A 26051-nucleotide genomic window follows, 5' to 3' on the forward strand; every position below is an offset into this window, starting at 1 on the left:
TGCCAACATTTGTTTGGACGATACTCAAAATATTCACTTTCGTTTGTTACTAGAGAGTTGCCAGTTGTGAATGTAAGTCCTCCGTGTTAAAATAGAAATATATTTCCTCGAAAATGTTTGTTATAAAACAGCTGTGAGAATTCGAATTTCGTCCATTTTTCACAAAAGAAACGGATGTTACAAGTACGCGCAGATTAAATTTGTTTTTAAAAATCACCGAAAGAGTACTGCTAGGTAGTCTGGGTTATTTTTTTTGGAATTACCTAAAGTTCAATTGAATTCTAGTTCGGCTCATGGTTATGATTAACGATAATTATTGTTACCAGAAATATTTTTAAGTCATTTATCATGTATTGTGTGCCCTCAGCGCAGGAAAATCCAGTGTAGACAGATGTATGTAATGTATAATCACATTTAAAATTTTAATTTTGTGTATGAAACAGTTGGTTCAGTTGTATCATGTTGTTAAAAAAATGTATCAGTTGGTTCTTGCCTGGAGAGTAATTAAAATTTGAAAAATAACTTTACCAAAATAATTAAAAAATAGAACAACAAGGTGACAGAATACATATTTCAAGTAGGTACATTATTTTTCAAACACTGTATTTTTCACATTGGAATCCAAGCTGAAATAATTTAAAATTAAATAATAATTATGGAGGAATTAACTTATGTTTATCCTCCACCAAAATATATTCCTTATATGGAAAAATACCGAATATATGAACTTTTTCAGGTTTGTTCATCTCTTTTATGTCTGATATGGTCTGACAGGATAGGATCTTGTGCAGACTAATTAAGTTACTTTTACACTAGTATTTTTGCAAATTGTGTTTTATTTTATTAATTTTGTTTTAGTAGTTACGGTAGATTTTATTAAATTATTTTGACATCTATATTTTAAATAATTTCTTCCAGACTATGGCCACAGAATTGATAATAGCGAAGCCAGATGACCATGTGGTATTTTTAAAAAGTTTACTGATGAAGATGATAAAAAATGGACGAGACTTGCATAAAATATTTTTGATTTCTCCACCTCAAAACAATTTCGGTGAATTATTATTAAAACCGTTTAAATTATTATGATTATAATCTTTAATTATTATTATTATCACTTTTTCATCCTGGCTACATCGCAATTTATCGTATTTGTACACTGTTGGGGTCAGCTCTCCTCGTCCTCAGGTTGTAGGTTCTTCCATCATTGACAACGTCACCTAGGCAATGCCTTCGAATCATGTTACTTTTCTGCAGCATCCATGAATTCTTTGGTCTTCCTCTAGATGTCTTTTAAGGAAGATCCTGGGCGATTGCCTGGTTCACAATATGATCAGGTGCCTTTCCTCTACCTTACTATCGATGCCTCTTACACCCAGACTGCCACGAATGAACTCTTTATTTTGTCTCTAAGGCAGAGGTGTTAAACTAAAAAGGCACCATAATGGCCGCATAAGGTATTTTGGGTACGCCGGCGGGCCACATAAAAAAAACTTAAAAATCTCTTTTTCATTTTTATCTAACTTTAAGTGAATAATTTATCGTAAAAGACAGTCACATGAGGTACAGTAGATCCAACTTAATGATTTTGCAAAAGAATATAATTTGTTCCCATACGTTCCCATACATGTTCAATGATTTCAATGAAGAATTAAAATAAATGAATAATATCCATGGTATCCGTGGGCTGCAAAAAAAAACTCGCAGGCCGCATGTTTGACATGCCTACTCTAAGGGACACTAAGCCAATATTAACACTATTATTTAAATTGATCATACTCAGTTTTGATTTTTTTAAATATTGGATAAGTATATTGCTGGTTTCAGATGTTCCTGCTCTAGTAGAACGGATGGCCGTCGAATTGAATATTGTGTCTTTATCCAGAGAACAAATATTGGAGCCTTACAGACAGGTTTGTACCTACTTTGAAAATTTTGTTTTGCCTAGTTGTGTTTGAAAATGCCATAACTATGCGAAACAATTGTCACAATATTAATTTTTATGTGTTTTTTTTTTAAATAATCTTATTATATTGTATTTAGAACTTAGTATTCTCAAAAAATCTGTGTTTGATTAAAAAATTAATACATAAATATTCATGTATACCTGTAGTATGTTATTAGTGGTTTGTGTGTTGTGAGGTGCTTTCTTGTGATTCGTATGAGTAATTCTTAAATACATATATAAGAGTTGTTTTAGCGCATAGTTTTTGACTGTCATGAATTGTTATAAATTCAATTTTTCGAAATTTAATTGATGTGGTCATCAATCATGGGTAGAATGGTGAATGGTATCCAGTAATGATGGTAGCAAGCCCTGTAAATACACAGATTCCATATTCTCTTCTAAATACACTCAGACCTCGCTTTGCGTCATTTCACTTTGCGTTGTTTCAAAGTTTTACTTTTGTTTTGTTATGTAAATATACTTCTTTTTTTAACATTTAAGGACTGAATGAAAAATGCGGTACCTGTAACCTATCTTGTTGTTTATATGATTTAACCTATCTTATTGTTTATATGTTTATATGTTTACGTTCTGGAGGTCCCGGGTTCGATTCCCAGGGGTGGTCAAATAAATATAAGTGATATTTTTCACTGTAATATTTATTTAATATTACCCTAGACTGGTACCTGAAGCGGAGGGCTGATCACCTTTCCTTCATGTGTAAAACGATCAAGATAACACTGCGTTTATATGACGCAGTGCCCTATGCACCATTGGGGTGCGGATAAGGGTTTTATTATATTGTTTATATGTTTATATGATTTCCAATGGAAAATAGCAATTCACTTGGCGTTGTTTCAATTTGTGTCGCGATGTTTTAGAATATATCTACGACGGAAAGAGGTCTTAGTGTACATTTCTCCATCTAGGCTAGAATATCAATTAAATATTGATCTTCTGTGGGTATCACATCAGGTCCTCCTGACGTCGACTATTACTTGAGAGTAATTGTCCTTGTCTCGGGCAGCTCTAAACAGCACCTTAACTGTCCTGATCCCTGTCTAAGCCCATATATTCCTGAGCCGGGAGATCTGTCATCTGCCCACACCCTGACGACTTTCTTTTTTGAATCTTGATAAACATTTAAATTTTGGATAAAGAACCAAATCAATGTACTCATTTTTTTTGTACTGTATTGTGAAGATGATTACCATAGACAAAATATATGTAATTTTTACTTAATTGGTATTTTTATGTGTTCAAATTTAGTTGATGAGGAACAATAAATATGTTTTGGATCCGGGAGCTCTGGCCGAAGTAGTTTTGGAGAAATTGAAGAGTCCTCCATACAATAGGAAGGGATGGATTATGTACGGTGAGATCTCATTCTATAATTTAGATACATTAGCAAATTGCAGTTTTTTTTTATTTTTAATTATTTAGCTCCCAAAAATTGTCACCTAATTCACTCTCATGTCAGGACTCTGAATACACACCCAACACAACTATGCTTTTTATTTATTGTGGTAAGAAATGATGAAATTGTAAAAGAAAAACTAAAAAACTTAAACAAAAAATGATATATTATTTCAAAATTCTTCGCCTTGGCTTTCCAATTTTCCTTTATTCTCAAACTCCACCCCATGACTCACCCCCCCCCCCCGCTAAGTTACCCCCCACCTTATTTGTAAAACAGATAATTATTTTTGCTTTAGTTTACATTTAGAAGTGAAGATGGAAGCATAGCTTCCGAAACTATTCCTTATAAGAAAATAAAATATAACTCAAGTGGTTAAAAACAAGTGTTTTTCTTTTACAATTACAACTATGCTTCGTGGGTGAATATAATAAATAAATAAATATGTCAAGTAATATTTATTTATTTATTGAACGGCTATAATGCCTTTAACATAATACATATATACAGTATCTAATATAAAAATACATTAATGAATACACTAATAGAGAAACAAAAAGTCTTAAACATAAAATAATAATAAAATAACAAATAGTAAGTACTGGGAAATACACGTCTCCTTCACACACTATCAGCGAGCAGCGAGAGAGAGTGAAACACAACGTTTACATTTATCCATTATAACATGGAGAAGAAACGCTGAGAAAGTACAGGCTTCAAGGTGGATAACAATATATTAAATAAATCTATACTTTCAAAAGCATTGGCTAACATGTAAAGCCGTGGATTCGGAGAGAATATGGCATATTGAGGGAATTATAAATTATAGATGATGATTTGATCAAGCCTTGTTACGCTGCTTTTAGATTATCCTTCTACTCCCGAGGAAGCATTTGCAGCTCAGAGGGCCGGGATCCTCCCAACCTGCTCTCTCTCCCTAGTGGGCGCTTCAACTGCAGCAACGGGACCGCCATGCAGGACACACGAGCTGAAGAGGATATACAAAGCCACCCTTCAGGTCAGCTATAGCTTTCTTCTTCTTCTTCATGAGCCCTCTGTCCTCCACTGCTGGATATAGGCCTTTTGCCCTTCTTTCCATTTCCTCCGGTCGGTTGCTGCTTGCAGCCAGTCTCTACCCCCCACAGCGACTATGTCGTCAGCTAAAGCTGTTTTTGACTATTTCATTAACAGTCACTTTGCGGTCAAACCTTGTTTTAACCACTTTTTTATTATTAGTACACTTTAACCCACCAGTTTGGACAAGGACCTTGTCATCATGAGGGTTCATTATTCAATTCTAAAACGTTAAAATACTCATAATTAATTACATTCCCTTACCAAAAACTCCGTAAAAAATCCTAAATGCTATTTTTATTATGCATTGCGTAGCAACCCCAAATAACAACTAAATTTAATAAATTCTATAAATTATTATTTATAAATTTTCTAAATTTTATATTTGTATCTTATTTATAAATTTTCTAAATTTTATATTGTGATTTTGAAGGATGAAGAGGGGGTAGGAGTTGTTTCGAATGACATTCGACATAGGACCGGAAAGGGTTAAAATAAGCTACCACGATGGTGGCTCGTATATTATACCTTCTGTTGAGGTCGAGGTAACCCAACCTGACCATTCATTCCCAGGAGGTGAAGCTGGATGAGAGAAGCAACGACGGGCTGGCGGAAGTGTGCTGCGCCCTCGCCAAGAGGAAGAGGCCAACGGGAATGCCGACAATATACCGGGTGGTGCTACTCGGCCCCAGCGGCTGCAGGCGGCACACTCAGGCTCGGGCGCTGGCGCAGACCTTCAACTTGGTGCAAAGTAAGACATATTTTTTTTCTTAATTTTACCCCAGTAGGAGACTGCATCATATCATCACTGCATTAACTTGATGGTGCTACATGAAAGTGCTGGATGATATTAACACATATTTTCCGGCGTGCACATATCGCAGTCGTACAGGAGAAAATGACCAACTAACAAAACGTAAAATGTTCAGGAGGGACATTTAAGTCACTTTTGCTTGGCAAGAAAATAAACATCAATGCAGTTAGTCGTTTTTAACAATATATTATACTTCCATGTTTAAAATCGTTTGGGATTTTTTTCAGGGCAACATTAAGCTAGTAAGATATCAAATAGTCAATGATCACATTTTTGTAAAAAATGCACTTGGTCACTTTCTCCTGTATGACTACGATATTTGTGTGTTTCAGACACCTTATGTTGCGGCGGTGTGCATATTTTTGTGTATTTCAGTTACCTTCACTTTATATACAAAAATCACGTCTTAAACGTCCAATTTCTTGTCATGTTTGCTTTGCTGTGTTATGGATAGGTGTCACTATAAAACAAAAATATGACCGATTCTTTTCTAGTTTCAAAATATGGCTAAAAGTCATCATTCTTTCGATGCGATCTAATATCACCCGCGTCAAATTACAACAAACTTCCTCATAACCAACGTGTTAACACATTGTTTGCGGGAAACTTTATTATTATTAAACTATATCCGCTCCCAGGGTGGAGCATATGGAGTCCACAAACTGTCTCCAGGCTTTTCTGTCGGCTGCCAGCTCCCTTGCATCCTCCCAAGTCAGATCCGCGTCCCGAAGCTCTGACGAGAACTGCCGACGAATTGTCAGCAGTGGTCGTCCTGGGCGGCGCCAACCTGATGCCTTGTAAAAGAGGCAAGCTTGATGGCGGCTCTCAGGAGGCATGCGGAGTACATGGCCAAGCCAACTGAATCGCCTTTTCTCGACGACAGTTGTGACCAAGATTTATTACTAAATTAAAAGCGTCTTTTACACACTGTCGGTAGGGAGCTGGAGACGCTTATAAGCGTTCTATTTGCTTACTTTTGGTAGAGTGCGAGAGACGCCTGCAAACATTGTACAGATGATTAAAGAAAACACTTCGTTTTTTACCACTTGAGTTTTATTAAAGACTACATGTTTCAGAAGTTAAACTTCCATCATTCAGGTCTGTATAATAACTAAAATATAAAATTGTTCTAAAAATAAGGATAATTAATAAATAAATAATATATTGTTTCAAAATTCTTCGCCATTGCTTTCCATTTTTCCTTTGTTTTCAAACTCCGTTCCTTGACTAACCCCTTCCCCTTACTTTCCCCTCTCCTTATTTTTAGAACAATTTTATATTTTAGTTATTATACAGACCTGAATGATGGAAGTTTAACTTCTGAAACATATAGTCTATAATAAAACTCAAGTGGTAAAAAACGAAGTGTTTTCTTTAATCATTGTAATATGTCTTACCACAAAGTTAATGCCAAAACAATAAATAAAATATTGTACAGATGCATTGTACAAATATGTGATTAGTATACCGAGGGTCAGACGGCAGACTGTCTGAGTATAATTATAATATTGGGTTGGGGTTGATGAAAAAACTGCCCGACAACAATGTCTCAACAATAAAAGGAAAAAACTGATAAATATGTTGTTTTATCATATAAAATGTAGTTCCACCAATTGATATCAATACAAAATTTAAATCTAAATTCTATCACAATTGGGTATCCAAAAAAGTAACACTTCTCCAACAGTAACATCTAAACAAATATTTATTTTCACCCCCCCCTGGGAATCGAACCCGGGACCTCCAGCACGGTAGCTAAACACGCCGACCATTACACCATTACACCGAGGCGGACATTTATTTAATATTACCCTGGACTGGTTCCTGAAGCGCAAGAGTAATCACCTTGCCTTCATGTAAGTAATGATCAATATAACACTGTGTCAATTGGATGCAGTGCCCTATGCACCATTGGGTGCGGATAAGGATTATAAGTAAGTAAGTAAGTAACATCTATACATAAACGTGCTTTTGTCAGTTATAAACCTTCTTCATCTTGTTGTTGTCCTGTTTTTAAGAGGGATTAGCCTCCTGCGATGTCGATTCCCGGCTATCGACCCATCTCTTTGGTGGTCTGCCCGGGAGTCGTTTACCATGGGGCTGGCCGTACAGTGTGATGTGAGGGGAGTCTGGATGGTTCCATTCTCGTCACATGCGCATACCATTGTCTCCGTCGTTGCCTTCCCCACCTAACGACATCTTCCATCTCGCATATTTCCCTGATCCTGGCATTTCTTATTCTATCTCGAAGACTTGCCTGATATGCTTCTTAGAGTCTTCATTTCTGACACTCTAAGCGCGTTTTTTGTGGCAACGGTGTCCGCTCTACTTTGGATTCCATACGTCATGATGGGTCGGACACAAGTTTTGTAAATCTTAATTTTGCTGCCGAATTACAGTTATAAACCATTTGGGTAAATTGCCCAGTTGATCTTTGAAGTGGATTAATTAGACTTTCCTTGTTGCATTTGCCAGTAAACTTCATGTACCTGTTCCGGCAAGCGTGCTTACGGGACGATGACCTCGGAAAGAAGATTCACGCGTGCAAAATGACCTACGCTGACATTTTGGAGCTCTTGCACAAGCGCCTATTTCAAAAGGTAAATACGCGTAGAGGTTGTATTTAGGCTGAGGGTGAAAGAGAGACAAGTCTCATATATATATATATATATATATATATATATATATATATATATATATATATATATATACAACATTTTGAGTGTGTCCAAATACTTGTTCACAAAATCTGGATTATCTCCAATTACAGGAGTTATTTTCATATTATTTTTTGATATCTCATCAAAGAATTACTTACTTACTAATTAATACTTTAATTAATACTTCCATATTCTTCTTCATCTTTGATGAGATATCAAAAAATAATATATATATATATATATATATATATATATATATATATATATATATATATATATATATATATATATATATATATATATATATATATATATATATATATATATATATATATATATATATATATATATATATATATATATATATATATATATATATATATATATATATATATATATATATATATATATATATATATATATATATCTCAACATAGATGAACAATAATATGGCATTTACAGGGCTTACAGCTCACTGTGAAATAGCGTGCGTAGTGTGGTTGTCAATCATAGGTAGAATTGGTGAATGTTACATGTGTGTAAAGTGATCACTTAAACCAGCCTATGACGGTCGTCAGCCCCATAAATGCCCAGACTTCCATATTCTTTTTCATCTTTGATGAGATGTCAAAAAAAAAAGAATTTTAACATTACACAAGTATATAAAGTAATTGCTCAAGCCAGCCAAATGCCAGGTCGTAAGCCCTGGGATGACTTCTATCTTCTTTCATACAAAAAGAAATATAGATGTTTCCTATAACGTTGATTTACCTATAATATATTATTGTCTGAATTGTGTAAAATATTTTAGGACTGTCTGGAGCAGGGATGGGTGTTGACACATTTCCCCCGGAGCGTGAAGGAGTTTGAAATCCTTGACCATTTGGACACCCCGCCAAACAGGTGAGACTTCAAATAATACCAGGAAAAACAAATACACTGGCGTAATCATCAATATATTGACGGCCGCATTTTTGGTAATGTATACCAGAGTCAATATATCCATTCTCAGCACTCATTAACGGTTGAATATATATCGCTTACTCCTTTCACGAACGTCATAAATCAAAAAACCGCATTTTTCAGGAGAACGTTTTTAAAGTTTAAAAATATAATACAATGTATTAAAAATAAATATCAAGCCACTTATTGAACTTTTTACTGTGCAACAGATCTTTTTAGGTAAAACCTAAAGGTTTTTTCTCCATTTGAAAAATATTTAGTGTATTTAAAAAAATAAATAAACAATACTTTTTCTTCAAAATGCAAAAACAACACTTTCTGCCCTGTAGCGGGTAAATATTAAGTTAAAAATATGCCTCTTTTTCTGGGATATAGTACATTTTCTGGGCATTCTGAAAACATGCACAACTGCAAATTGATGATTTTTGATTTATGACGTTCTTGAAAGGAGTGAGCGATATGCATAAAGTACAAACATTTCTGGAGAAGAGATATAGTCCATACATTCTTTCATCATATTTGGAAATACTTCAATAACTTTCCTACAGATGTTAAAAAATTAAAATGCTAATTGGTTTGGCCGGTACTTATCGGTAGTACGTTTTGAATTTCGAACGACGCCCGACTGCCCAAATAAAAGACAAAAACAAAAGTAAAAATAGTTGCAATTTGACTCTTTACGCGGGCGCTCTATATATTGAATTGTTGTGTATACCTCGCTGTATTTTATTGAATTGTTGTGAATACCTCGCTGTATTTTGTGACCCCATCACCACCATCAAGAGAGAATCGCCCTGATCCCAGCGCTGGATCAAGACCATCTATAAGAATAAAAGGTTAGTTCTTTATTCATACGTGCTATTTGATATTTATCGAACTCGCCTTCCCTTGGTACTTGAAAGTTCGAGCATAAATCATCGAACTAACTCGGGAGAGTATCACGACTCCAAATCGATCTAAATATTTCTATCTTGTAGAATCGTCGTCTTATTGTTAATAATATAAGACTGGTCCTTCGAATAACTATTTTTTTTGAGTTTCATTTCGCACTGTGGCGAAACCATTTTTGGTCCTATCGAACCGGATTTACATATTTACGATTACTAGCGTACCTATTTACGATTGCGAGCGTTTCGGATTTGGTGTCAATACTAAATTCGATATTTAAATTCCTTGTGAATTTGTTTCCCTTTGATAATATTGCTACTGCAATAAGCATTACGTAAACATGAATGATAAAATACAACTTAAATTGGCGAAAGCAAAAAAAGATTATATTTTGGCGAAAATCGAAGAGCTACATAAACAAGCTCAAAATGTTTATCAAAGTCAAAAAGAAACGCAAATTACACAAGAATTTAGATTTAGAGTACAGGCATCGGAAATTGACAATCTTTTTTCCGAATTTAAAAACTTATGTGATAATGAAAACGTGTTGCAAATGAAGTTAAATCCAGATTTTCAACCGAATTTTGAGAGCTTGACAGTTTTCAAAAGGAAGTTTTATTTTGTTAAAGACACACTTATACGGATGACAAAAATTTCTGAACTCGAGTCGTCAAATACTTCGCAACCAATTCACGGTGTAACAAATTTAGTTTTAAAATCGCAGGATGATCCTAGTTATAATTTAAGTATTCAACCACTAGTATTAAATAAGATAACTGATAACCTTCCAGTTTCCGAGATTAATACCTCATCTCTCAACTATTTAAAAGACTTGTCCTTAGCCGACAGAGACTTCCACATTTCAAGACCAGTAGACATATTACCGGGTGCTGAAGTCTTTACTGAAATTCTGCGAGATAAAAGAATAAGTGGACCGCCAGGAAACCCAGACGCTATAGAGACCGCATTTGGGTTTATAATTGAAGGTTCGGCCAATTCTTTGATAAGTTACGATAAGGACGATACTCGTCCTCCTATTCATAATTTTTTGACTACTTCTAAGGAATCAATTGAGACACTAGTATCCAGATTTTGGACATTAGAAGAAGCACCTTCGAGTGAAAAACCAAGTTTTTCATCTGAGAAAAAACAGTGTGAAGAATTTTATAAATCAAACATACATCGGGATAGCACTGGGCGCTACGTCACAGCACTACCCTTTAATAGAGATCCGTCTTGTTTAGGAGATTCACTTACAACTGCGACACTTCGCTATCAGAAGTTAGAACGCAAAATTAATCAAAATGACACTCTGCGTCGTGACTATGATAAGGTCATGGAAGAATATCTCGAAAATAAATTTATTTCTCCCATACCACTTAGTAATTCTAACGAGCCATTTTATGTCATACCTCATCACGGAGTTCAACGAGCGGACAAACTCACTACAAAACTTAGAGTTGTCCTAAACGCCAGTCAGGTGACTACGTCGGGTCTTTCTCTGAATGATTATTTACATCCAGGTCCTAATTTACAAGCAGAATTACCCGCCGTTATTCTAAAATTCAGATTATTTCCAATTGCACGCAGCGCGGATATCAAGCAAATGTTTCTAAATTTAATTGTACGTCCTGAAGATCGTCGTTTTCTCAATATCCTGTATAAATTTAAAACTGATGACGTAATAAAGATGTACCAGTTTAATCGCGTGTGCTTCGGTTTGAGTTGTAGTCCTTACTTAGCTAGGCGTACCGTAAAGCAGCTAGCTAAAGATGAACATGATAAATATCCATACGCTGCCAAAATCGCGTCCGAAGATTTTTATATGGACGATTTAGGCACGTCCACTCGCACAACGGAAGAAGGTGTTAAGTTGGCGCTAAGTCTAATTGAACTTTTCAAATTAGGAGGTTTTGAATTAGTTAAATTTGTAAGCAACTCGGCGGAAGTAATGAATGCTATTCCGGAAAGTAACCGTTTAACTAGTAAAGTTAAATTTGACAATGAAGAGGATAACCTTAAGATTCTCGGATTAGATTGGTGTCCTAAGGAAGATGTTTTAACAGTTTCTGTAAAATGTAGCCCAATACCTAAATGTACCAAACGCACAATGTTGTCAACGGTGGCAAAGTTGTGGGACATCAATGGCTATTGTTCTCCAGTAATCTTATATGCGAAATTATTAATCAAAGCTTTATGGATTCGTAAGTTAGGGTGGGATGAATTGCCACCTGAGGAAATAAAAACTACCTGGCAAAAGTTCTTAAAAGAATTGCCTCTGCTAAAAGGATTTAAATTACCTCGATTTTTAGGCTTTGAGTCGGAATTATGTACTTTAAACATATTAGGGTTTGCAGACGCCAGCGAACGCGCGTATGGCGCCTGTGTTTATACGTGCATAGAAGTTCCAAATAATCCCAATAAAATAAGTCTAATTCTAGCCAAGAGTCGTGTAGCTCCCCTCAAAATTGTGTCTTTAGCTCGATTAGAACTTTGCGCAGTCTTATTATTAGCAAAGCTTATTAAATTCGTCATCGATACAATTTCCTCAAGGTGTACAGTAAAAAATATATATGCCTTTAGTGACTCGACAGTTGCTCTACACTGGACTCACTCATCACCACATCGTTTTGACACATTCGTCGCAAATAGGATCACCAAGATTCAAGAACTTCTTGATCCCAAATATTTTTACCATATCAATGGTAAGCAAAATCCAAGCGACTGTATATCTCGCGGGTTGACACCCGCGCAATTAATTGACCACCCTCTGTGGTTAAACGGTCCACCGTGGGCTAGGGAAGATTGCTCTACGTGGCCTATAAATAAATTTTCCTTTGAAGAATCCGAAGATAAAAAAATTGGAATACAAACGTTCTAAAGTTTTTCTAACAACGAATACATTCGTTAATAATTGTTTGGAGTTTTACGAATTGTCTAAAAGAGTCTCGTGTTGGGACAGGCTTCTTCGTATAATTGTATATTGTTTACGTTTTTTAAAACGGTTACCTCGTTCGGTGACAGTTACAGTCTCAGATTTGATAGAAGCTGAGAAGGTGGTTATTAGAGCGGTCCAAAGCATGCATTTTTCAGACGAAATAAGCCAATTAAAGGGGTCTCAGGTCATATCAAAACAGTTGAAACGTCTGAGTCCCTTTATAGACGAAGAAGGTATTTTACGCATTGAAGGAAGATTATCCAAAGCAGATCTTCCTTTTGAAACCAAACACCCAGCGCTTCTTCCAAAACGAGACCATGTGGTCGATTTAATAATAGATCGGTACCACAAATTTCACTTACATACGGGATCGGGACTCCTTATGTCGATCCTGCGCCAAAGAATTTGGATTCTTTCTGCCAGAAGCGTCATTAGAGGGCGAGTAAATAAATGCAATGCCTGCTTCCGCATGTCTCCGTCACATCCAACTCCGAAAATGGCTGATCTTCCATCATATCGGATACAGGAGGCAAAAGTTTTTGTCCACACAGGTGTTGATTACGCGGGTCCTCTAAACATTTCTCTCACTAGAAAGCGCGGACAACGTTCTCAAAAGGCTTATCTGTGTCTTTTTATTTGCTTAACAACTAAGGCTGTACATATTGAACTTGCTTCGGACTTATCCTCCGATACTTTCTTAGCCGCGTTCAAACGTTTTTTGTCGCGAAGAGGACCTGTATCATGTTTGTACTCAGATAATGGTACAAATTTTATTGGAGCTAAGGCACAGTTAGAAGATATTTATAAGTTAACCGTATCGCAGGAATACCACAATATTATAAGCAAAGAAATGCTTAAGCGTCGTATAGAATGGAAATTAATTCCACCTCATAGTCCACATTTTGGTAGAATCTGGGAGTCAAATATTAAGAGTTTCAAATCACACTTATATAGAGTAATAGGAAGTCAATTACTGACTTATGAAGAACTCCTTACGGTATTAGTACAGATAGAGGCTCTCCTTAATTCGAGACCCCTTTGTGTGTTATCGGGCGAACCTCATCCGGAAGTCCTTACTCCCGCCCACTTTCTCATGTCTACACCTTTGCAATCTCTTCCGGCCTTGGAAACAAACAGTTATAGTCTAGGTTTTCGTAAACGGTTATTAGACAGTTTAGTCCAAGAATATTGGAAAAAGTGGAGGTTGGAATACTTGCATACATTGCAAGTGCGCCAAAAGTGGTGTACACCCGGTAACTGTGGGTACTTTAGTTCTAATTATACAAGACGACATCCCTCCTTTACGTTGGCCTCTAGGAAGAATAGAAGAATTATACCCTGGCACCGATGGTATTGCCAGAGTGGCTTTGGTCAGAACCCAAACCACCAGCTTCAAAAGGCCAGTTGTTAAACTGTGTCCAATTCCAAATCAATAGTAGTTTGTTTATCTATTGTTTTTGCATTTTTTTTATCTCAGTTTTTCTTTTGTTTGTTTGTTTTTGCATTAAGTTTCCAATTGTATTGAATTGGACGTTTCCGAACAAGTGAAAGTGTTGAGAGAATTACCTCAAACCTCTTATGGTTCAAATTGAAATGAATTATTTAATTATCCCTTTATTTAAGTATTTTTCCATATTATTTCTCTCTCTTCAACATTCGTGTTTGATCGTTTTGGAGTTCGTGGTTCTTTCGGTTTGCGTCGACGGTTTCGGAAGCTCTAGGAACTTCCAAGGCGGGGGGCATGGTTTGGCCGGTACTTATCGGTAGTACGTTTTGAATTTCGAACGACGCCCGACTGCCCAAATAAAAGACAAAAACAAAAGTAAAAATAGTTGCAATTTGACTCTTTACGCGGGCGCTCTATATATTGAATTGTTGTGTATACCTCGCTGTATTTTATTGAATTGTTGTGAATACCTCGCTGTATTTTGTGACCCCATCACCACCATCAAGAGAGAATCGCCCTGATCCCAGCGCTGGATCAAGACCATCTATAAGAATAAAAGGTTAGTTCTTTATTCATACGTGCTATTTGATATTTATCGAACTCGCCTTCCCTTGGTACTTGAAAGTTCGAGCATAAATCATCGAACTAACTCGGGAGAGTATCACGACTCCAAATCGATCTAAATATTTCTATCTTGTAGAATCGTCGTCTTATTGTTAATAATATAAGACTGGTCCTTCGAATAACTATTTTTTTTGAGTTTCATTTCGCACTGTGGCGAAACCACTAATAATAAAAGACATTAAAATGCTAAAAAATAAATTAAATGAATTATATACGTGTTAAAATCCAAGAAAAATTGGATAAAAAACAAGTGTTAGTCCCTCTTCAAGCACAAGAGCTTATTCTCTCAATGGAAAGAACTGCGTTATTAATTTTTTATTCTGAATATTATTAATATTTAAAGCATTTACTTTGTGGTTAGTCATTTTTACTTTGATTTTTTTACAAAAATGTTATTAAAATTAGTATATAACCACTCACCGAGATTTTTATGTCTACCTGTTTCGAGACGTACCCGTCTCTTCGTCAGGACAATCACTACCACCTGACACTAATCACCTGACGAAGAGATGGGTACGTCTCGAAACCGGTAAACATAAAAATCTCGGTGAGTGGTTATATACTAATATTATTAATTTTTTGATTAGAAAAGTATAAATATCAAGAAAATGAATTAAAATTACAAAAAAACTTTTGTAACCATAATAACCACATTATGGATACTTATAATAAAATGTTTAATGACGTAGATATATTTGGGAAAAGCACTAATTCCATAAAAAATGACATAAGCAGGAAATTAGGTGAATGATTGATCGTTGCCGTTTGTTCAACAAGCCAACTGTTTATAATCCCTGTTTGTTGGATGATTTATGTTGACATGGAATAGGTACTACACACACACACACACACACACACTCACCCCAACCAACATAACTTTCATAAGAATAGCATTATCGGAGGATTTTTTTAATTGGCCATAGTTTTGTTAATTAATGTTGTATAATATATTGTTTTGTGGTGGCTGTAAAAATCCCAAATAAAATAAATAAATAAAAAAATAAATAAAGCAAAATTAAAAAATATCTGTACAAGAAATTTGAAAGCATAAGATGAAATACGTAATGAACTATTCATTTTGTTGTAATGATATTTATTGGCTTATTTATTTGTTATTTCAGAGTAATTTTTATGATAATTCCGGAACAAGAATGCAAACAGAAAATTATCGAGCATGATCTGAAGGGAACGTTCCAGCACTCCGAGTATGGCACGAGGTGGAAACTGAGAGAGGTACCTGCCTTTTTGAGTTGAGAACACTTTTTGAGTTTCTTTTATTTATCTGCAAAATTGCAGTTCCACATTCAATGCGTGTGCGTATGTGTATTTTACTTTTCAATTTATTTATTATTTTTAATTTAAAATATAAGTCAAGGTACAAACAATGCTTAGTGATAATATTTCAGAAATAAGTTACCTTTCTACTTAGAGTAAAATGCCATAGGTAAAACAGGAAAATAATCTGATTTAGTGTTTAAATCCAACCACAGATGGCAGTACAAGTGCCATTTTGGTAATGTCACTGGGCTTTAGTTATAACAGCAACATTCATGTATGCCCATATTCCTTTGAGGAAAGTTTTGTTTGGTCAACTGTTACTGCTAACGGTACTGGAACACTTTTGATTAGGAAGACGGAAACGCGCAAATGAAGACAATCTTTTATTTATTAAAAATTACAATGTAACAAATGTGAAAATAACAAAATTACACCAATATATCGAAAATTTCAAAACACAAGGCGAGAAGAACAAAGCAACACCAATATAAAAACAGAGCGAGCGCGGCGTATACACATTTTGAATATTATTTAATCTGGGCACACAAAAATTAGTCCGCCACCCCTTATATATGATTTTAAAGGAGTTACATGTGCTGGGGACAATATTATAAACAAAATAAATGTCGATGAACTGCGTCTCTTTGTTCTTCTCGCATACATTTATTAATACTATTTTAACACGTTGTCGGCGGGACACGGCATTTGCCGTTTTTCGCGGACTGTCGGTCAACTGCGGGACACGGCAAATACCGTTTTTGTCGACTGTCGGTTATCGGCGGGAAACGGCAATATACGGGTTTGTTATCAGCGTGAAATAAAACGCGTTGAAGGGTAATCTGCTATGGGTGCTAGGCGATAGTCTGTTGACGTTATTTGAGATGTCTTGTCTAGATTGGCTAGTGTGTCGCTTGTAAAGGCATCCCCAGAAATCTAGAGTTTTTATGCGATCTCAATCTCAAGTTTAGTTTGAGCCATTTCACGTATTGGACTATTTTTCATACCGCTCACACTGTTTGTTTACTGTTTGGTATGTTATTATTTTATTATATTAGCATTGTATAGGGAATGATACCCCGAAAGGGAAGACTATTTTTATAGTTTACAATGCTTCTAAAATTATGAAATACGGAATACTTAATTAAAAATTATGATTATAATTTATTTTTGATGATCAAATGTCATATATGATTTCTTTGAAAATTTCAATCGAAAATATTATTTGGTTTAGAAATTGTGTCAATTTTAAGAAAGCGATATATTTTTGCGCTAATCGCGAAAACCACCCGCTATAGGCTAGAGTCTATTGTTCGAAGCGCCCGACTACAATGTGTTAATACATAATTATTCTGAAAAATACACAGATTTTGGAAGAAACATCAACTACTTTTGGTACTCCCAGACAGGTAATAAGGAAGACCGAGTGAAGGGTACATTATTATAAATTGTATTTTGTGTAAGAAAGATAGCTGGGAGTCGATATCCCAAGAGCGACAAGCGGAGGGAGGCACAAACAGAACATTAGGGCGTTTGTCCACTACACAGAATTTTACCGTCCGGCACGTCAGTTAGCGCTTACACATTTCACCGACAAAAGCACAAGCCAATCCAAACCAATCATCATTTTAAAACTCTAACTGACATGCCGGATGGTAAAATTCCCGGAAATTTACCGTCCGGCAGTCCGGTTTTGAAAAATTAAAACGACTACGACAGTTCAGCGTGATGGAATTTACACGCAACGTGTTCACGCACCGATCAAGAGCACAGATCCGAAGAAAGATGGACAAAAGCTTGTACTTGGGCTTGTGCCAATCCAGCCCAATCATCGTTGTTAAATGCTAACTGACGTGCCAGACGGTAAAATTCCGTGTAGTGGACGAATGCCCTTAGGGTGGTGACTGACCACCATTTTGTCGTAACGTAACACGTTACGTGCGAGCATTCAGGCAGTCAGTACAGCGAGCCGAGCGCTCCATTTATAGTTTCGGATGCTCGCCGCGAGTGATGTTACAACTATGTGTTCTAGTTGAACACCAACTTAATTTAACAGAAGGGAAGCAAGATGAAAGCGGATTACTTTTAACACAAATTTATTCAGTTCTAGAAAATTACAATCGAGAAATATTTAAGAATAATCGCGTGATTCTAATGTGAGAACAGTTAAAGGACGTGTCTATCAGTGGACGGGCGGTGACGAAATGTAACGGTCTGGTTCCCGTTTGGTGCGAGCTCGGTTTGGGTGTTCGATTATGCTCGTTCATTCGGTTGTCGACTTGCCACAGCGTGTTCGATTATGCTCGTTCATTCGATTGTTGTGGGTTGCCACACAACGTTACGTTACGACGACGACTTATGATCTACAGAAAGAGGAAGAAGAAGAAGTATTTTGTGTATGATGAAAAATAAATAAACAAATGAATAAAGTGTTTGACTTGTTGATAATGAGCCCTTTCTGTAACAGGCTGAAGACTACTTCCGTGCTGTCTATAGTCTACGGCAGTATTGTGGAGAAACAGCCGCCGTGGTGGACGCCACAGGAACACCAGGTAACATATGTTGCTTAGTTTTATATCTTGTTTTCAGTAATTGTTTCCTAAGACTTGAAGAATACAGGGTGTCTTCAATTGATGGACACCTTACTTAGTAATGACTACCTATATTACTGCAGATATGCACCTACAGGTAACTCAATGGTCATGCGGTGGATGGCCTCTCCATACGGAGGGTAATCATCCAGTAACTTGAAAAATTAGTTTGTTTTAAAATCAGTAAATCCTATTGTGTTTTTATTATTTATACAAATATTTCTATTTCATACTATTTCTTTGAGCCTAAGCGGCTTTTTAGAAAAAGGTACCAAATTGTAGTAGAGTGGGTTCAAACCGAAAAACTCTGACTTAAGAGTCCGCGACACTAACCACGGGACCACAACCTGACACAATTTTAATTAATGACTACTTTTATTAACTAACTAACCATCACACCGCTTTCCGCAGTGATAGGCAGAGAGAGTAGAACGCCACACCACTCTGTCTTTGCAAACATTCTTCGCCTCTTCCACGTTCATGCATCTCCTCATACATACTTTTATTATCACTTCCATATTCTTCTTCATCTATGTTGAGATGGCAAAATGAATATATAAAACTATTTATCGCATACTGTAGCTGGGAAAATAGGTTTCACTTTGTGGTCGGGTTAACATTGATTTGAAAATTTTCAGAGTCCATTCAGACCGGGATCCAAGAAGCCGTGATGACCATTCCTTGTGTGGATTTGGTCCGAGGGACTGACGCCCTGTCGGAGTCCGTGCTGGACCTCCCCTCCTACGACTACCTGGCCAATGCCAACCCGGAGTACCTCATGCTGGAGGGCTGACCTTACAGCCAGATACATTCTCGGAAGACTCGAAGTGAGAAAACTCAAGATATTTTATATTTTTGAATCACGTCATATGGATCACATTACGGAGATATCAAAACAAAATTTATAATTATGTATTTTATATTATAAAAAAGCGCCCTTGAGGTATATTTTACGAAAATTATGCCACATATATAAATTACCAATTATAGACTTTCTCTATTACCGAAAAAGTAATGTTTGTTTTCTCAAGAATTTAATGATTTAAATGATTTCTTCTTCTTCTCTAACCCTTATCCACACCCAATGGTGCATAGGGCACTGCGTCGTATTGACGCAGTGTTATCTCGATCGTTACTTACATGACGGCGAGGTGATCACTCTTGGCTTCAGGTACCAGTCCAGGGTAAAATATTAAGTGAATATTAGAGTGTAAAATCGGTAATATTTACTCTCACCCGCCCCCCCTGGGAATCGAACCCGGGACCTCTAGCACGGTAGCTCAACACGCTAACCGTTATACCACGGAGGCGGACAAATTTTTTAATGGTTTTTATTGTATCACAAAGTTTTTTTCTGAAAGCCTAGGAAAGTGGGGTATTGAATTGAGTGGTAAAGGAGTTGAGAGGGAGAAGAATTCAAGGAATGTTGAAAATGAAAACACATAATTTTGCAAATCATAGTTTATTTGTAATTTTTCAATACAATACAAGTTGTTAGTACACAAGTTAAAATGCTGCTACATTTTTTAAGCTAATAACAATAAAAAATAGGAAAAATGCAAAACCGTTATGATATATTGACACAAAACATTAAGAATTAAATTAAATTTATACATAAACATTGAAAAAAAATTAATAGAGAAAAATAAAATAAAATTTGTCAATTTGACGCGTTTCAAAACGCATTGTGAATGTTTACTGAAGGTGTGTTACTACAAAGTACAATTAATTTTTATTTCTAAAGGCTACGCAAGTTTATCTTCATTTCAATACAACTATTAAACAATTACATAGATTTATAATATTAGAATCGGGTGTGATTCAGTTACTTTAAATTTAGCTTTAAATAAAAGCCTTAAAGGAAGCAAATAAAAAAACACCGCAGAATTTAATACAAAAACTTGATATATGTAATAGGGGATACCTTGCATGATAGCTGATTTAAAAGTGAGTAGAGGTTATCTTTATGTAACTCAACCTAACCTTACAATTTATTTTCTCAATTTATGTAAGGTTAGGTTAGATTTGTGCTGGTCTGTATATAATAGGGACCTCATATGATAGCTCGGCTGTCCGAACTCAAAACACAGTAAGGGAAATTTTTTCGTAGTACGTTTTTTTGCATTTTTGGACTAAGTAAATTCTACTTGGTTCAAAAATGCAAAAAAAAAACCTAATACAAAAAAATGTCCCTTACTGTGTTTTAAAGATTGGACAGCCGAGCTTATTTAAAAGTGAGTAGAGGTCATCTTTTTGTAACCTAACCTAACACACTATTTTCTCAATTTGTGTAAGGTTAGGGGCCATTAGGATAGATTGTGGGTCTGAGTATAATACGATAGCTGATTTAAAAGTGAAAAGGAGGTAATTCTTAGCTAACCAACAATTTATTTTCTCAATTTGTGTGTGGAGGTGGTCCTTGTGTGGTCGGTCAGGGTCAGGGTGTGTCTATCGGCGCAGCGCGCGCTCCAGGAAGGCGTCGGGCTGCGCGTCGAGCTGCGCGAGCATGCCGGCGGCGTCGGCCCACTCGTGCAGCGAGGCGCACGGCAGCAGCTGCTCCGTGAGCTGCGCGAGGATGCGCTCCGAGCTGCGGTGCACCGCCTCGTCCCCGTGCCGGATGGCCTCCGCCAGCTTGCCCGGCCACTGCTCCACCGCTGTCACCGCCGGCACGTACTGCAATACAGACACAACGCCTTACAATCAAGCACCGGACGGATGAAGGTCTCTCAACATAGATGAAGAAGAATATGGAAGTCTGGGCATTTACGGGGAGTACGACCGTCATAGGCTGATTTAAAGTGATCACTTTACATACGTGTAACATTCACCGATTCTACTCATGATTGACAACCATACTACTCAAATCTTGGAAGTTCTATATATATATATATATATATATATATATATATATATATATATATATATATATATATATATATATATGAACCAATTTTAAAACATTGTTCTTGAATGACCAGAACTTCACTAGATGTATATTATATAAAAATTCCAAGAATTTGAGTAGTGTGGTTGTCAATAATGGGTAGAATTGGTGAGTGTAAACACACATGTAAAGTGATCACTTAAACCAGCCTAAGACGGTCGTCAGCCCCGTAAATGCCCAGACTTCCATATTCATTCATTAATTGATTCGGCAATCACTTTGCGGTAAAATCTCTCCATTTTTAAATGAATGTTTTACTTAGTAAATACCACTATTTCTTAAAATATACTGCGACACTTGTTTCGATGCATTCCGCATCATTTTCAAACACTGTAATAATTCATACGGTGTTTGAAAATGATACAGAATGCATTGAAACACGTGTCACAGTAGATTTTAAGAAATAGTGGTATACTAAGTAAAACATTAATTTAAAAAAATCCATATCTTTGATGAGATGTCAAAAAATAATATGATATATCCCATCCTCGTCACCAGTTGTTAGTGGTAAGGTAAGAATGATTATTAGTGATGATTCACTAGTTCTTTGACTTGGTTTTATTCTATATATTGGCGCTATTTGACTCGTTAGTAGTACTGAAATGGGTCACCTTGAACATCTCGTCGTAGAGCAGCTGTATGAGGGAGAAGAACATGAGGTAGGGCTTGTAGTCCTCGTAGGGGCGCGGCTCCCGCTGCTCCGCGGTGAGGGCGGAGAGCGCGGCCGAGGGGCTCACGGCGCGCGCGTGCGCCAGCGCCAGCAGGCGCGCCAGGTGCGCCGGGCGCTGCTGCTGCCACGCGGCGGGCGGCTGCAGTAGCAGCGCCAGCACCAGCTGGTACAGCGCGCCCTCCGCCTCGTGCGCGCTCTCCAGCCGCCGCTCCAGCCCCCACTCCAGGTACGCCTGCACGCCGGCCAGCGCACGCGCGCCCACACGGGTCCTGCACACACACACACGCAACAACATCAGACAACTATTCACCAAATTTTTGACCCATATCTGGACTCAAAAATTGGATTGGTACGGTGTTTTTCTCAATAGAGATGGAGAACTTAGTAAATAGCCTTAAAACACGGGCAGGAATCCAACTTCTCACCCAAGTATCCACCCTTGTTTCTGGACCTATTTCTAGGAATTCTAGAATTGCGGTCGTAATTTCAAGAATGATACAGCTAAACGCATTTAAACTATGAATTTTTTTATCAATTGTAATATATATTTTTTTTTACCATAAATGCCACAACCTGCCATTTTGAGTGATGAATAAGTCAAACCCAAATAAATTAAAGGTCATATTTTCGAAAACTACACATATTTATTTTCACCTGTTGAGAACATCTGTAGTTCGGTAGTGTAATGGGCAAAGGGGTATATCTGTTAAATTTTTCATTTTCTAAGTTTGTTTCACAAAATGTCTAAAATAGTGTATTACATAATCTGGCAAAAGGATATAGCTGTAGTTGCAATACTTATTTAGTTTTATTAAGATATGTACATATAAAAATACATAAAACAAACGAGTTATTTAATTTCGCTATTTTTTTATATTATTTCGAGAAATAAAAATATGTACTTTGTGTTCTGATCCATTCACATTTTTATTAACCAACTAGTTTCGGCAACAACCTGGTGCTCTCTTCAGGGTTACATTTATTACTGAAACCCTGAAGAGGGCAACAGGTTGTTGCCGAAACTAGTTGGTTAATAAAAATGTGAGTGGATCAGAAGACAGAGTATTTTTATTTCTCGAAATAAAAAATAATCCACAAAGTTAATGCTTTCAATATTCAAAACATCGCTATTTTTTGTTTGTTTTTGCTATCCAGTAAAATTTGGTCCGAGACAGATTATACCTTTTTGCCTTTACACTGCCGAGTTATCAAAACTACTCATGTTTACGTGAATAAACATGACTCGTTAGTAGTACTGAAATGAATAATAAAATGAATACACTCAAATAGTGGTCTCATACAAGTGTATTATTTTGATATTGAAATGGATAGTACTCACGTGTTGATGACGTAGAGGGCCATGTGCGCCAGGCACGGCACGAGCTGCATGTTGGAGAGGGGCCCGCCGCCGCCCGTGTCCTCGTGGAAGGAGCGCTCGCGGGCGAAGCGCAGCAGCAGCAGCTTCAGGTCGTGCACCGTGCACTGGTACCCGATGTCGTGGTGGCCCGTGCACTCCTGCAAACATTAACCCACATTACTGTCTATCTATTCTCTATTCTTGTGGGATAATTTTCACCGGTTTTAGTTGTCCACCTCCGTAGTGTAATGGTCAGCACGCTCGGCTACCGTTCCGGAGGTCACGGGTTCGATTCCTAGGATGGGGGGTCAAATATAAGTGATTTTTTCACTGTAATATTTATTCAATATTACCCTGGACTGGTACCTGAAGCGGAGGGCTGATCACCTTTCCTCCGTGTTAACGATCAAGATAACACTGTGCTAATAATGCAGTGCCCTATGTACCATTGGGGTGCCGATAAGGGTTTGAATTGAATTTAGTTGGACCCTGCACTTGACATATAGACAAACCAATGCAAAAGTGTAGATGCTCGACTGCCAAACTGGCGTCGCGGGTTTGATTCCCGCCAATTGCAAAATAAATTCAAGAAAGATTTATTTTCAATTGGTCTGGGTATTTGTGATGTATTTTTTACATTTACCTACCCTGTCCTTACTATCCTACCTGCAAACAAGCCTACTTTTAGAAGAAGAGGCTTTGCGGGTTATTCCTTTAAATAAATAAATAAATAAATATTTTTAGTGTGTCCAAATCTAAATCTGCATTTGTCTCTCTCTCTCTCTCTCTCTCTTTAACCCTTGATTCGCACCCAATGGTGCATAGGGCACTGCATAGTATTGACGCAATGTTATGTTGATCGTTAGTTATATGAAGGCACTTCACAGGTGATCACTTTTGCGCTTTAGGGACCAGTCCAGAGTAATATTAAATAAATATTACAGTGTAAATTCACTAATATTTATTCTCACCTGGAATCAAACCCGGGACCTCCAGCATGGTAGCTAAATACGCTGACCATTACACCACGGAGGCGGACTCATTTGTCTATTCGGGAGTTATTATCTTGATATCTCAACAGAGATGCAGAAAAATATGGAAGTGTGGGTATTTTCTTACTACCCATCATAGATTGTTTTCAGTCAAGAGGTTGAGAAAATAACAAGTAACACTTGACTAGACTGTATGTGTGAGGGTGGGATACCTGGAGGTAGGTGTTGTGGCGGGCGAGGCAGCTGGCGAAGGCGGACTCGGGCACGTGGGGGCCCCACAGCGGCAGCAGCCCGTTGCAGCGCGTGGACGCGTTCTGGAGGGCGGCGCTCTCCCACTCGTCCCTGAGGACCACATCTCACCTCATTATTACCACAACTAAACCGAACCAACCAAACAGCGTTCATCTCCGGGCTGTGTGTCATCTTAAGGTGGAGACTGACCTCTACATTTCGTCGTAACATCGCTCGCGGCGAGCATCACCGAGCATCTGAAACTATGGATGAAGCGCTCGGCTCGGTGTACTGATTGCCTGAATGCTCGCATGAAATGCTCCGGTCAGTCTCCACCTTTACATCCCTCAAACGCCTATACACAATTGTATAGTGCAGTAACAGTCTATTTCGAATTTAGCATTACATAATCACCAAAAAGTATTACAATTTTCATTAACCGTTTGATTGCCGATCGTCGATTTTCGTCGATTCGTGTTTTAACGAAGATTGCCGATCGTCGATTTCCGTCGATTGCGTCAGTCGTGCTCTGATTCGCGCGTACGTAGGGTGTGGTGCTGCGGCGTTGGTAAATATTATTCTAATATTATCTTAATAGTTGTAAGATCGTAGTAAACCGTTTAAATTTCAGATTCATTTATTATTTTTTTTATTTTAGTTAATTTAAAAAACATAATGTCGAGCGCGTCCTCTGAAATGTCTGATAGCGGGAGCGACGATTTCCACTCCTCTAATTCAAGTTCGAGTAAGAGTAGCTCTGGTGAGAGTGATGTCATATCCGTGTTTCCCAACCGCAGGATGCGAATTTCCAGTAATTCTTCTGATCGTGACCAAGAAATGGAGAGTAACACCAGAAATTACTCATTTACAAATGTACCTCCCGGAACCAATTTTTCTACCGAAAATTCTCATTTTTTCGAAACGCCTGGACTTCGGGATCCTCCTCCGCGTGATTCCAAACCTATATCATATTTTGATTTATTTTTTAATGTCATTCTGTTAACAACGATAAAAAATGAAACCAACAAATATGCCCAACAATTTCTTGAAAACTCTTCTGACACTTTACGGCTTGGAAACCGGTGTCTGTATTGGAATTGAAGGCTTTCATAGCGGTCATACTTGAAATGGGTATTACACGACGACCGTCAATTGTTTCCTACTGGAGTACAGATTCGAGGGGCATACCATGGTTCAAACAAATGTTCTCAAGAAACC

The 26051-nt window shown here is 37.1% G+C and overlaps 2 protein-coding genes across 3 annotated transcripts in view; one reads left to right on the plus strand and one right to left on the minus strand.

The window, feature by feature from the left end:
• The first annotated feature begins 576 nt into the window (after positions 1-576).
• LOC148301670 (adenylate kinase 8) lies at positions 577-20478 on the plus strand. Its single transcript, XM_088272909.1, has 11 exons — positions 577-736; positions 919-1054; positions 1828-1913; positions 3218-3323; positions 4232-4383; positions 5013-5190; positions 7729-7853; positions 8725-8816; positions 15895-16006; positions 18516-18600; positions 19278-20478. The coding sequence occupies exons 1-11, from the start codon at positions 656-658 to the stop codon at positions 19430-19432; spliced, it is 1308 nt and encodes a 435-aa protein (XP_088129035.1). The 5' UTR covers positions 577-655; the 3' UTR covers positions 19433-20478.
• The window catches only part of poe (E3 ubiquitin-protein ligase-like protein poe), a 117039-nt gene continuing 111074 nt past the window's right edge, over positions 20087-26051 (minus strand). For both annotated transcript variants that reach the window (XM_088272907.1, XM_088272906.1), the window contains exons 87-90: positions 24815-24944; positions 23593-23768; positions 22195-22522; positions 20087-21312 (exon numbers count right to left, since the gene is read on the minus strand). In XM_088272907.1, the coding sequence (XP_088129033.1) occupies positions 21088-21312; positions 22195-22522; positions 23593-23768; positions 24815-24944 (859 nt within the window). In that variant the 3' untranslated portion in view covers positions 20087-21087. The remainder of the gene's footprint in view (positions 21313-22194; positions 22523-23592; positions 23769-24814; positions 24945-26051) is intronic.

This window comes from Brachycentrus maculatus, unplaced genomic scaffold (assembly GCF_059751285.1).
Source record: "Brachycentrus maculatus isolate JH-2025_06_01 unplaced genomic scaffold, ASM5975128v1 h1tg000531l, whole genome shotgun sequence".
NCBI lineage: Eukaryota > Metazoa > Arthropoda > Insecta > Trichoptera > Brachycentridae > Brachycentrus > Brachycentrus maculatus.

What these genes read in the sequence shown, in the direction of transcription:
- LOC148301670 (XM_088272909.1), top strand. Translation starts at nt 656, where the DNA reads ATGGAGGAATTAACTTATGTTTATCCTCCACCAAAATATATTCCTTAT. An exon ending in TCCACCTCAAAACAATTTCG is followed by an intron (nt 1,055 to 1,827) that starts GTGAATTATTAT and finishes TGCTGGTTTCAG; the next exon opens with ATGTTCCTGCTCTAGTAGAA. An exon ending in TATTGGAGCCTTACAGACAG is followed by an intron (nt 1,914 to 3,217) that starts GTTTGTACCTAC and finishes GTTCAAATTTAG; the next exon opens with TTGATGAGGAACAATAAATA.